This window comes from Chionomys nivalis, chromosome 2 (genome assembly GCF_950005125.1).
Source record: "Chionomys nivalis chromosome 2, mChiNiv1.1, whole genome shotgun sequence".
Lineage (NCBI taxonomy): Eukaryota > Metazoa > Chordata > Mammalia > Rodentia > Cricetidae > Chionomys > Chionomys nivalis.
The window spans coordinates 120,920,719-120,931,981 of record NC_080087.1 but is presented as its reverse complement, the minus strand read 5'-3'; the positions used below and the strand labels follow the sequence as shown (position 1 = coordinate 120,931,981).

The 11,263-nt window shown below is 55.2% G+C and overlaps 2 protein-coding genes across 3 annotated transcripts; one reads left to right on the top strand and one right to left on the bottom strand.

Moving 5' to 3' along the window:
* Chpf (chondroitin polymerizing factor) lies at positions 1 to 4,631 on the bottom strand. The gene is made up of 4 exons (XM_057758382.1): positions 4,104 to 4,631; positions 2,583 to 3,156; positions 1,945 to 2,124; positions 1 to 1,647 (listed from the first exon to the last, which is right to left on the bottom strand). The coding sequence occupies exons 1-4, from the start codon at positions 4,415 to 4,417 to the stop codon at positions 391 to 393; spliced, it is 2,325 nt and encodes a 774-aa protein (XP_057614365.1). The 5' UTR covers positions 4,418 to 4,631; the 3' UTR covers positions 1 to 390.
* Positions 4,632 to 4,851: 220 nt separating this feature from the next.
* Tmem198 (transmembrane protein 198) lies at positions 4,852 to 11,206 on the top strand. 2 transcript variants are annotated; one of them, XM_057758468.1, is made up of 5 exons: positions 4,852 to 5,214; positions 5,509 to 5,645; positions 8,108 to 8,683; positions 9,859 to 10,061; positions 10,381 to 11,206. In XM_057758468.1, the coding sequence occupies exons 2-5, from the start codon at positions 5,600 to 5,602 to the stop codon at positions 10,516 to 10,518; spliced, it is 963 nt and encodes a 320-aa protein (XP_057614451.1). In that variant the 5' UTR covers positions 4,852 to 5,214; positions 5,509 to 5,599; the 3' UTR covers positions 10,519 to 11,206. The 2 variants fall into 2 exon arrangements, with proteins under 2 accessions (XP_057614451.1, XP_057614446.1); XM_057758463.1 differs by having other exon boundaries at positions 4,854 to 5,214; positions 5,509 to 5,713.
* The last annotated feature ends 57 nt before the right edge of the window (positions 11,207 to 11,263 follow it).

Below are 11,263 nucleotides of genomic sequence, written 5' to 3'. Positions count from 1 at the left end.
AGCCAGTTTATTAAAGCCAGGGCTTCATCACGGATCCAGAAGGGACAAGGTGGAGATACCGTACCCCTCCTTTCTCTGCTCCCTCCTTCTCCAACAACTCATCTACAGCCCAGCCCCCGGACAAGATTCCAGGAACTATGGCTGGCGTTAGGCATAAATACATAGAGGCCATAGCCTGAATCAGCAGCGTCAAGGGGGCAGGGAGACTGGACAAGAAAGGATGGCTCTAGGCCACCTCTCTCGGGGCTTGTCCTGAGCCCATGGGCCCACAAAGCAAAAGACAAGGGACCAGTGGGCTGCCCTAGGGTCTGAGACTACAGCCAGCCCTGTCCAGCGAGGCTGGCGTGTGGCTCCAGGTTATCCGGGAAGAGCAGGGAACAGGTGTGGGGCTTAGGTGCTGTTGCCCTGTTCCTGCTCAAAGAGTAGCACGGCAAGCTGGGTGCGGGAGCCCAGGCCCTCGAGCACGCTCTGGCGGCAGCGGTGGTACAGATCCTCACTCAGCCGAGCGCTACACGGCTGGGCCCGGTAGCGCTGCAGCAGGGCCGGTTCCACTGCCCGCAGCACATGCAAGCTGGAGAAGCGCAGGAACAACTCGTACACATCCAGGCTCTCCAGCAGCTCCTCCTCCTGTTCAGAGGCCGCCGCCAGGCGTCCGCGGGCTGCCACGTAGTCGGAGTTGTAAAAGCACGCCTCACTGGCAGCCTGGCGGTCAAAGTGGCCAGTATCCCGGCCCAGTTCTGGTGGCCCAGGCCCCTGGGGTGGAGCCACGGCAGGGTGGAAGGCCTGGAAGTGCATGGGAAAGAAGGCCTGCCAGCCAGAGATGGCATGCATGCGACAGCGGTTCAGGAAGTCAGATGTGAGCACTGTGTCTGGCCCGGCCAGCAGGAACAGAGTGTCTAGTGGGTGCTTCTTGGAGAGCAGATCCATGAGACGCAGAGGAGAGGGGGCAGCTGTCTGTACACTGAGCCAGGGCACTCGGGCACCGGGAAAACGCCGTTCTAGCTCTGCTACATGGGCCTTGACAGGTGCGAAGACATCCGCATGGGCTGCCCGCTGGGCCTGGCGGGGCTCGTACAGCAGCAGCAGAGTCAAGGATGCTGCATCTCCGGGCTCCAGTGCTGCAGTGGCAAAAGCGTCTAGGAAGCCAGAAGCCAGGTCACGCTCGGCTGCAGCGAGCGGCAGCAGCACAGTAAGCCGAGACGCCTCAGTGACATAGGGCACCGGCAAGATCTCCACTCGGCTCAGGGGGCGGAGGAGCTGCACCCTTCGGGTGAGGGGCCAGCGGCCACCCTGGGGTGTCAGTGCTTCCAGCTGCAAGTCTAGTGTGTACTCCATGCCTCGGGCTGGATCAAAACGCCGGTAGCCGTTCACCAGCTGCTGCTTCTGGAGCCGCAGTGCTGGCTGATAACGGCGGTTGAGCTCCTCTAAGGCCGTCCCCAGGACATCAGCCACGTCAGCCTGGTCAGCCCCACGCAGTGGACAGCGGGGCGAGCCATCGGCACAGGAGAAAGCGTACTGTTCCGTGAAGTAGTCCCAGCGCAGAACCTCAAAGCGTGAGGTGGGGCGAGATGGTGCAGGAATGCCCACTGGCCAGGCAGAAGCCCGTTCCCCATCAGCAGCCAGTCTGCTTGTATTCTGGATCTCCCACTGAGCCAGAAAAATAGGTCATGAGCAAAATGAAGGAGCCATATAGTCAGAATCCACCTAGAGGCTATGTGGGCAGTGATACTCAGGGAGGACCTGCAGCCTCCTACAAACCTCTGCTCACCCAAGGGCCCCACACGGTCTCTGCACAGGTTGAGGCAGCTTGAAAGTTAAAAGTGGAGTTTCCTGGGGGTTCCACAGAGGTCAAAGACCCGGGATTTTAGCGCTGCCTTTTCATTTCCCACGATCTCTCAGAACCTGTTCCCCATTCACCCCCCAACCCTCAAGCCCAGACTGTACCTGCAGTTCTCGAATCTCCTGGTAGGTGCGGTCCAGCTCAGCCCGGGCAAAGGCCTTGTGTAGCTGGTACATGTGCACAGGGTCACGCACAGGGTGGGCTGTCACGGCACTGCGGAAGCGAGGGTCCCCCTCCTGCACAGGCTCCCCAGGGCTCAGCTCCAGAGAGTTGTAGTACACTCCCTGGGGAAAGAAAGGGAGGAATCCGTAATGGGAACAACAGAACTGTCTCCCCTTTGTCTCTTAGTCAGCGTCTCATCTTCTAATCCTGTGACTGGTTATGGACTTGGGAGATTTTAAGTCTACTTGATCAGTTGATGTTGTACAACCCTGGACAAATCATTCTGGACTCATCTGTGAAAACTGTCTCAGAGGTGTCCACAGAACTAAATAAAATAACTGATACTGAATACATATAATATTCACAGATCTCTTCCTGTCCCCTCATCCCTGTACAGCCCTGCCGAGTAACTGTTTCTATCCACATTCACCAACGCTACTGAAGCCCAGAACTAGTAATTTACCTAGGACCACTGGGATGTTCGAAAACGTTAGATTAACATGGAAAGGCAGGTCTGTGTCTCTACCACCCCATAGCTCTCTCCTGGGGAGAGACACTACTGGGGAGGTTGTCTTCCTACCTCATGGTCACCAGTACAGCCCACGCCTGTGGCATCACGGATGCACCTTCCCAACCACTCATCCGGGCGAGCACTGACGATGTCATTGCGGCAGCTTTCCAGGTGAGGGCGCAGTTGCTGTAGCAAGGTGCGAGACAGTAACACTCCAAAGCCCCCGTGGCAGTAGCGGCCTCGGGTGCTCTCTCCACCGATGAAGTCCTGGGGCCGACCAAGATAGAGATGGGTTGCCGAGGCAAGGCTGAGGTGGCCAGCTAGACGTTCCAGTCCATGCGCCTCGGTGTAGGTGGCATCAGGCACTAGGAAAAACCAGTCAAAGTCATCGCCGTGTTGCTCCAGCAGGTGGCGCAGCGCCAGGTGCAGGTGTCCGATGGGCCGCTCTTCGCCCAGTGTCACCACGACCATGCCTGATGGTGTCCGGCGGCCCCGCGCACCGGTCAGGAACACTACACGCTCCAATCGGTGTCCCAGAGTTCGGTTCACAGCCACGCCCAGTGTAGGCAACGTGGCCTGTGAGGTCAGCACTGCCACCAGCAGCCTCTGCCTGATGCCCAGCTCCGTGCTGATATACCGAGTTCTGAGAAAAAGACAGTTAACGAACAAGATAGCACACAGGCTCTGCTTGTTATTTCTTCTCTGGGCCTGTTTTGCACCCATGAATAGGATAAGAATAACATCTCTCCCACGAGGCATGAGAATTTAAATGAAATACTGGTCTTTGCACTGAAAGACAGCAAGTTCCATGCAGGTAACAGAAAGATTTTATATCTAATTCCAGATTTCACAGGCTAGAACTTGTGTCCCTGAGGGTAATACTTAATTTGAGCCACCTGTAAAATGGGACTGATTGTACTTAAACAGCAAAATGCTTGGCACGCCGTGCATATACTTCCTACTATATGAAGATGCTGTCATCTCCCTGAGTATGTCCTATAAATGATGTGTAGGGATTTATAGCATAGTGGTATAGAGAATGTCTTTCTTGGAGGGGCGAACTAAGACAGTAGCTCACCTTCCTATGGCATAAGGTAAGTTGTACAACTGGAATTCACCGTTTGCTTAGGAAAAATTACTTCAATTCGTGGGCAGAGACATCAACGTGATGAGTACATTCCGCCCTCTCCCATCTCATCCCAAAGAGGCCCTGGAAATCAACCCATCGAGGAATAAAATACAGGTAAATTCCAGGTTCCTCCTTTTTCTTTCCCCCTCTTTATACACTTATCCTCCTTAACACTAATTTCTCTAATCCTAAACAGACCACCTAGGAGCTAAGAGGGTGTCTGGGGAACTATGGGTGCAGCCGGTTTAGCTCAGCTCAGATCCGGACATAATCCAGAAAAGGCTTCAAACTGGTCCCCTGGCTCCCTGGAAAGCAGGGTCATAGGAAGTAATCGAGGCCCAAGGACTTCCTGGCCAGCCAGCCCCTTCCTTCCGGAGCCTGACCCGGCCTCCGGTGGCCTCCCCAGCGCGCGCGTCCGGGCTGGTACCCGGGGGGGTGGGGCGGATGGAGCGGATCAGTACCTGACGGCCTTCTTGGCGGCCTGGCCGGGCTGTGCGGGATGGTAGGGCAAGACACGAGGCTCCCAGCTCTCACCGGCGCCTGCGCCGACCCCGGCTCTCTCGCGCTCCGCTCCAGGCTGCACCGAGTTGGGCCGGCGCGCCGCGTTGGTGTTGCCGCGCGGCGGCAGCTCAGAGTCTCCGGGCTGGGGCGGCCCCGGGCCGCAAGGCTCCTCCACCCAGGTGACGCTGAGCAGGCTCAGGGTGAAGCCCAGGGAGATGCCCACGGCCACAGGCCCCGCGGGCCGCAGCACCGACAGCAGCAGCGATGCCCGCATGGCGTCCCGACAGCGGGCCCCCGTCCCCCGCGCAGCCCGAGGAGGCTCCGAGGGGGCGGGACCGGGGAGGGGGCGGATCCGGAGGGCCCGAGCCCAGCAGGCGGGCCCCCTCCCTCCCCGCCGAGCAGAGCCAGCAGCGAAAGCCGGAACCCCCGCGCTGCTCCGCTGTCCCTCCAGCTGCGCTTCGCCTCCGGGCCTCCCAGGCAGCTGCTGTCCGACGTGTCAGGCGAGGGCCCCGCCCCCGAGGTGGGATCTCAGCCGTCAGCTACCGGAGAGGGAGGAGGGGGAGGAGGTTAAAGGGGAAGGACCCCCGGAAGTGCCCCCTCCTCAGTGCCGGAGAGGCAGACGCCGAGGGCGGAGTCCCCTGCTTCCCCCGGCGTGGTTGGTGCGTCCCGGGTGACGTCAGAAGCAGCCCGCCCCTGCCTGGATGGTGCACCCTGAGTGACGTCAGGAGCAGAGGCCGGAGCTGTCCATCAGCACCAAAGGCCGCCGGCGGGCTCAGGGCATGGGGCCGCGGCTCCGGGGCAGCCCGAGCTCCTGCTCCTGCTTCTGCTCCGTTCCCTTCCCCTGGCTGGGTCCGAGACCCCGGGCTGTGGGGCTGCACTGCCAGCCGGTGTTGGAGGTGGAGCGGCGACACCGTCGCACAGAGACCTGTCTCTCCGGCCCAGCAGCCCCCTTCACACGGCGGACTTTGCCCGGACCCCAGTCAGTAGGAACCTCTGGCATCCCACTACCCCGGCTCCTCCGGTTCTTGAATAGCCTCTCTTGCTCGGAAGCTCAGGTCACCTCCAGCCCAGGTAGATCTTGGACAATTCCAAAATGAGCCTCTCACAGATGGTGCCCGGGCTGCCTCTTTTTTGCCAGCAGCGCCCTACCCTCGTCCGGCCCCATCTAGTCCCTCTTTTAAGTCCATCCCAACTGCCTCTAGCCAGGCACTTGTTTCCCTTTGTCTTTACTCCGGGTTCCGGAGACGCTTCCAGCGCTGCCTGATGTGGGCACCATTCCTTTGTCCACTGTGCCCTTGCTGAATTCCCCCACTCGCTCTGTGGAGACCCACGACTGACTCTTGACCCCAATTTCCTCTCTGTCAGGTTGACCTGGGAGGGTGACCCTCTTCCATTCCCAGCACTATGCCGGGTACTATGGAAAGTCTGCGGTTCCAGCTGCTGCCCCCGGAGCCAGATGATGCCTTCTGGGGTGCACCCTGTGAACAGCCTCTGGAGCGCAGGTATCAGGCCCTGCCGGCCCTCGTCTGCATCATGTGCTGTTTGTTTGGAGTCGTCTACTGCTTCTTTGGTGAGAGCCCCCCTCATTCCTCACCTGTTCCCCCCCACTGTTTCCCTGAGGTTCCTTTTCTGGTGTCTCTCAAAACATTTTCAGCCCATCCTACCCCCGTGGCAATATCTTTCTCTTATTGATCCCAGATATATTTGTAGATCATTGACTCTAGAGTCCACAGAGCACAGGTTTTAAATTAGATTCTGAGTCTGGACCTGGCTCTATATGTTAGTCACTGTGATGTAATGGGCACATTAACCTGAGTTTCAGCTTTCCCACCTGGACAAAGGCAACAATGTTTGTCTCATATACGCACAAATTAGTAGGTACTCAAAGAATAGTAGCTATTGTAGTGAAGATGTGTTTGGATCAGCAGGCTAAGCAGACACTGAAAACACTTAGCATGGTGATTAAACATGGTCCCTTACAGCAGGGCATATTGTATGGTGGGGGCGAGACCTGGAATATTCATACTTGTGATACATATTAGTGTGGGCTGTATGGTAGTCACACACATGGAGATCGCCTACAAGGCAGATTCCCATAAGGATGGGTATTGTGAAGAGTTGTATGGGGGAGGGCGTGGCGTGGTATGCCTGTAATCCCAGCATTCAGGAAACTGAAGCAGGGGAACGGAAGCACAAGTTTAGTATGGATTACATGGTACAGTGGTGTGTGTGTGTGTGTAACTGCAGGAGTTAAGTTGAACAGGCGAGTGTGGGTCCAGTTGACAGCTCTCAAGACCTTGGCTACCTTCCTTAGAGAAAAGTACACCTTTTTCTCATTTCTACAAAGATATCAATGGGTCAGTGGCAGCTTAGAATAAAAGCCCAGTGGGTTCTTCAGAAAGTTATAGAACTTCTCAGTGGAGACTGTTTTCTATGTGTAGGGACCCAAAGACAGCCTCCAAGCAGATTGTAAGTATTATAACTAGTTTGGGCAAAATGGCTGGCAGTTTGCTCGAGTGAGTCAGAATCTATACCTTCTGTTAGAATAGTTGGAAATTTGGGGTGTGGGTCAGATGGTCTTACTTTTACATTTTTGCAGAGTGGGCAGGAGAAATCCTCCCCCACAAGAGTTTGGGATATGTAATGGGTCTTCAAAGTCTCCATCCCCTCTGCTCTGTGTGTACCTACTCCCTCTGCATGGTGTGCTGGACAGCTTAATTCCTTATCCTCAGCTCCCACATCATCCTACCCATTTTGGATGCTCCTACCATGGGATTCAGAGACTTTTTCTAATGTTCCTTTCTGACTACAGAGCCTTCTGGGATCCGATACCCTCATGCTTCGGACCAACTCTCCCTTTTGTCTTTCTTATCTTTCTCTTTGGCTCTTCCTGCCTCTCCTTGACTCCCAATTCTGATTCTGCCTTCCCAACTGTTCAAGATCTATACCCGCTCTCTCCTTCATACACTGCTAACAGTGGAAAGTCCCTATAACCCGTTCTTCTGAAACTTCACAACCACAACTTCTCCGCATGGTCCTTTGGGATTTCCAACAGTCCTGTATGGATCCTAGCACCCTCCCAATGGTTCTCTTTGATCCCTGTCACTCTGATCAGGAGACTGTTCCTCATCACTGTGGTCTCTAGTGATCCCATTTCTCTGACCTTAATGTCCCCCTTTGTCTTTAATAATCTCAAAGATTTGGGGGCTGGAGAGATGGCTCAGAGGTTAAGAGCATTGCCTGCTCTTCCAAAGGTCCTGAGTTCAATTCCCAGCAACCACATGGTGGCTCACAACCATCTGTAATGAGGTCTGGTGCCCTCTTTTGGCCAGCAGGCATACACACAGACAGAATATAGTATACATAATAAATAAATAAATATTTTTTTAAAAAATAATCTCAAAGATTCTCCATCTACCTGCAAAGACCTCATTGCCCCATAACCCAGCTCTGCTATCTCTGCAACCTTCCAGAAGTGCTTTAACTCTGAAGCCCTGTGACCATACAAGGATCTCACCTTGTATGGGATGTAAACTTATGTGACCTCATCCCTATACACATTTTTCCCTGACTTCCATGTTCTTCATCTTTGACTAGTCCGCCTCAGAGGCCCTAAGGACTCATTATTGATGCCCTTGTGACTCCAATGAGTGATCTCTCTGAACCATATGATTCTAAAGACCCTTATTTCCCCATTACTGATATGCTCGATCCCAATGATCCTTAACTCTAACCCTCAGAGACTTCAAAGCATTATTTCAATAATCAATGTTTTCCCAGTAATTGCCAGCAAACATCTACATGGTCCCCAGACCTCTAGCTTTACCACTGAGTCCTTGTGACCTCTAATTCTCTTATTATAGTACCCCTGTCTCTGATTCCTTTGTGCCTCTATGTCCCCACTCTCTGACTTCCAGCCTGAAAATGCCTTCTTGGCCCTCTCACTGACCCTGTTCTCCTCCAGGTTACCGCTGCTTCAAGGCAGTCCTCTTCCTCACTGGGTTGCTGTTTGGCTCAGTGGTCATCTTCCTGTTGTGCTACCGAGAGCGGGTTCTGGAGACGCAGCTGAGTGCTGGGGCAAGCGCAGGCATCGCACTGGGCATTGGGCTGCTCTGCGGGCTAGTAGCCATGCTGGTGCGCAGCGTGGGCCTCTTCCTGGTGGGGCTGCTGCTCGGTCTGCTGCTCGCTGCTGCCGCCCTACTGGGCTCTGCCCCCTATTACCAGCCTGGCTCCGTATGGGGCCCACTGGGGCTGCTTCTGGGAGGCGGCCTGCTCTTTGCCCTGCTGACGCTGCGCTGGCCCAGACTGTTCACCACCCTTGCCACTGCTGTGACTGGTGCTGCCCTCATCGCCACTGCCACAGACTATTTTGCTGAACTGCTACTGCTGGGGCGCTACGTGGTGGAGCGACTGCGGGCTGCGCCTGTGCCTCCCCTCTGCTGGCGGAGCTGGGCCCTGCTGGCACTCTGGCCCCTACTTAGCCTGATGGGCGTTCTGGTGCAGTGGAGGGTGACAACCGAGAGGGACTCCCACACAGAAGGTGAGAGGGCACAGGCTAGGGTGGGCATGGGAAGAAGGGATGGACAAAGATGGTGGGGTGATTGGGGGGTTAGTGAGAGGGGACGGAAGCTATATACACCAAAATTGGAAAGCCTCAGTTAGAAAATTGACTTGACCAGGGTCTAGGAGAATAGGGCTTAATAACAATATTCCCTAGAAGAGAATGTGTGGGACACCAAACCTCGGTCAGGCCCATTCCAGGAACTGGGGTGATATAGCAGAGGTGAAACAGAAGGATAGAGGATGTAGCTCAGTGGCAGCATGCTTGCCCGACATGCGCAGGTCTCTGAGCTTGATTCCCAGTACCACAAGCGAACAAATGCTACCAGAGATGGGTTCATGCTCTTATGAGAGTGCATCCAGGGCAGCTGAGAAACATACTAAACATGCAAACAAACATATAAGTTAATTCTAATTGTGCAGAGTGATATGGAGTGATACAAAATAATACGAAACTTTCACCTTATGGATTCCACTGTAGTTAGAGTGGCCAAGGAATGCTGATGGTGTCGACCCTCTGCACCGAATTTTGTTAGGACAGTGGGATGCCCATGGAGGGCTTAGGGTAGCGGGGGAAATAGTAGGTTAATGTTGGGGAATGTAGAACACATTAGAGAAATGGTTCTCAATCTTCCTAATGCTGCGACCTTAATATAGTCCCTTATGTCGTGGTGACCCCCAAACATAACCTTATTTTGTTGCTACTTCATAACTGTAATTATGAGTCATAATGCAGATATCTGTGTTTTCCAGTGGTCTTAGGCAACTCCCATGATAGGGTTGTTTCACCAAGTGGATTAAGATCCACAGGTTGAGAACCACTGCATTAGAGGGAGGCGAGCAGAGAAAGGAACAGTGAGGAAGCAGCTGCCCATCTGAAATATGATGGCAGCTGGCCTGGGAGTCACCCAAGGCCTTAGGGTTGGCACAGCAGCAACAGTTGCGGAGGGGGTGTTGCACGTAAGGGCCTTTGCGAGAAAAGAAAAACTGGGAAGTCCATCTTGGAGGTGGGAAATCAGGAAAGGAAGTAACAGGGCGGAAGTGTGGGTCATAGACAAGGGACTGTGGCAACCTGAAGCTCCTCGAGAGGAAGAAGGGAGAGGGCTCAGGGAAGAGCTATATAAACTTGAGTCTTGTGTGCCCATCCCTCTACAGTGGTCATCAGCCGGCAGCGAAGGCGAGTGCAGCTCATGCGGATCCGGCAACAGGAAGAACGCAAGGAGAAGCGGAGGAAGAAGAGACCCCCTCGGGCTCCTCCCCGAGGTCCTCGGGCTCCTCCCCGGCCTGGTCCCCCAGACCCTGCCTATAGACGCAGGCCAGTGCCCATCAAACGCTTCAATGGAGATGTCCTCTCCCCGGTGAGGTCCCAGAGCCCCTCCAGCTCCTGGGTAGGAGGTGTATGTAGACTGACCGTGCAGGACTGAGTCTTCTTGGGGGACACTGACCTTAAGGCCTATGCTTGTCCATCCATCAGAAACTCTATACCTGGGCCCTGATGGATCCAACTTGGCAGGTGTCCCAAGTACTGACACCAAGTGGATATGGTGCCTTTTAGGGTTGTGGACTTAGTGTGGAGATGCTTTGGGTTTGTGCAGGCCAGGGGAGTGTCAGGCCTGGGTGGGACAGGGAGAGGTGGTTCTGCCCCAGGACTCACGCCTGTGTTTATCTCCCCCACAGAGTTACATCCAGAGCTTCCGGGACCGGCAGACTGGGAGCTCTCTGAGCTCCTTCATGGCCTCACCCACGGACACGGACTATGAGTATGGGTCCCGGGGGCCACTGACAACCTGCTCGGGACCCCCTGTGCGGGTGTAGTCATGTCGCCTGTCTAGACTCTGCAGTCACCAGCTCTACCAGTCCTGCCAGGCCACCACTGAGGCTGCACGGCCCTGTGGTCTTTGACTGTCTCTCTCCCCTTCTTGGAGAGGGTTGGCCAGCCACCAGAAGGGAGGCTGTGTCTCAGGCTAGGTAGGCCTGGCCTGAGGGAGAAGCTCCGGTCCAAGCTCCCGAGGGACTCGGGATGTGAGCCCCGTTGGGATGTGCTCAGGGTTGTGTTGCCCATATATGCGTGTGTGAAGGGGGTAGGTTTTGAGGGGACACTGGGACCCTTGCCTTAGATTTCTGATTGGCAGGGCTTCTTCAGGGCCAGCCCCGCCTCCTGTCCCACTGCTGGGGTCCCATGGGCCACTCTCCTGCATGTCTGTGAGGAAGAGGCCTGCCTGCCGGCCCCTATTGCTCTACCTTCCAGCCACTCATCTAAGGGTTCTCGTCATTGTCCATGGAGCTAATGACAGCACCCCTGACCCTGGTCCCCTGGCCTCTGCAAAGCAACCAGCCTGAAGAGCCATGGCAGGGGATGGGGGCGGGAGTGTTCTCGGTTGGGTTTGGGAGGAGGGTGGAGGGAGAAGGGCTTAAATGCACGGTGCATGTCTGGTGTCTGTCATGCCACTCTAGACACCTCATGCTTCTGTCCCCTCCCACCCTGTTTAACAACTTTTATAAATGTGCCAAACTATGTGCCCTCTGCCAGAAGTCTTCAGTAACTGGTACTCCCATCAAT

What these genes read in the sequence shown, in the direction of transcription:
- Tmem198 (XM_057758463.1), top strand. Translation starts at nt 5,548, where the DNA reads ATGCCGGGTACTATGGAAAGTCTGCGGTTCCAGCTGCTGCCCCCGGAG. An exon ending in GAGGGACTCCCACACAGAAG is followed by an intron (nt 8,684 to 9,858) that starts GTGAGAGGGCAC and finishes ATCCCTCTACAG; the next exon opens with TGGTCATCAGCCGGCAGCGA. An exon ending in ATGGAGATGTCCTCTCCCCG is followed by an intron (nt 10,062 to 10,380) that starts GTGAGGTCCCAG and finishes TCTCCCCCACAG; the next exon opens with AGTTACATCCAGAGCTTCCG.
- Chpf (XM_057758382.1), bottom strand. Translation starts at nt 4,417, where the DNA reads ATGCGGGCATCGCTGCTGCTGTCGGTGCTGCGGCCCGCGGGGCCTGTG. An exon ending in GCCGCCAAGAAGGCCGTCAG is followed by an intron (nt 3,157 to 4,103) that starts GTACTGATCCGC and finishes TCTTTTTCTCAG; the next exon opens with AACTCGGTATATCAGCACGG. An exon ending in AGGAGATTCGAGAACTGCAG is followed by an intron (nt 1,648 to 1,944) that starts GTACAGTCTGGG and finishes TTTCTGGCTCAG; the next exon opens with TGGGAGATCCAGAATACAAG.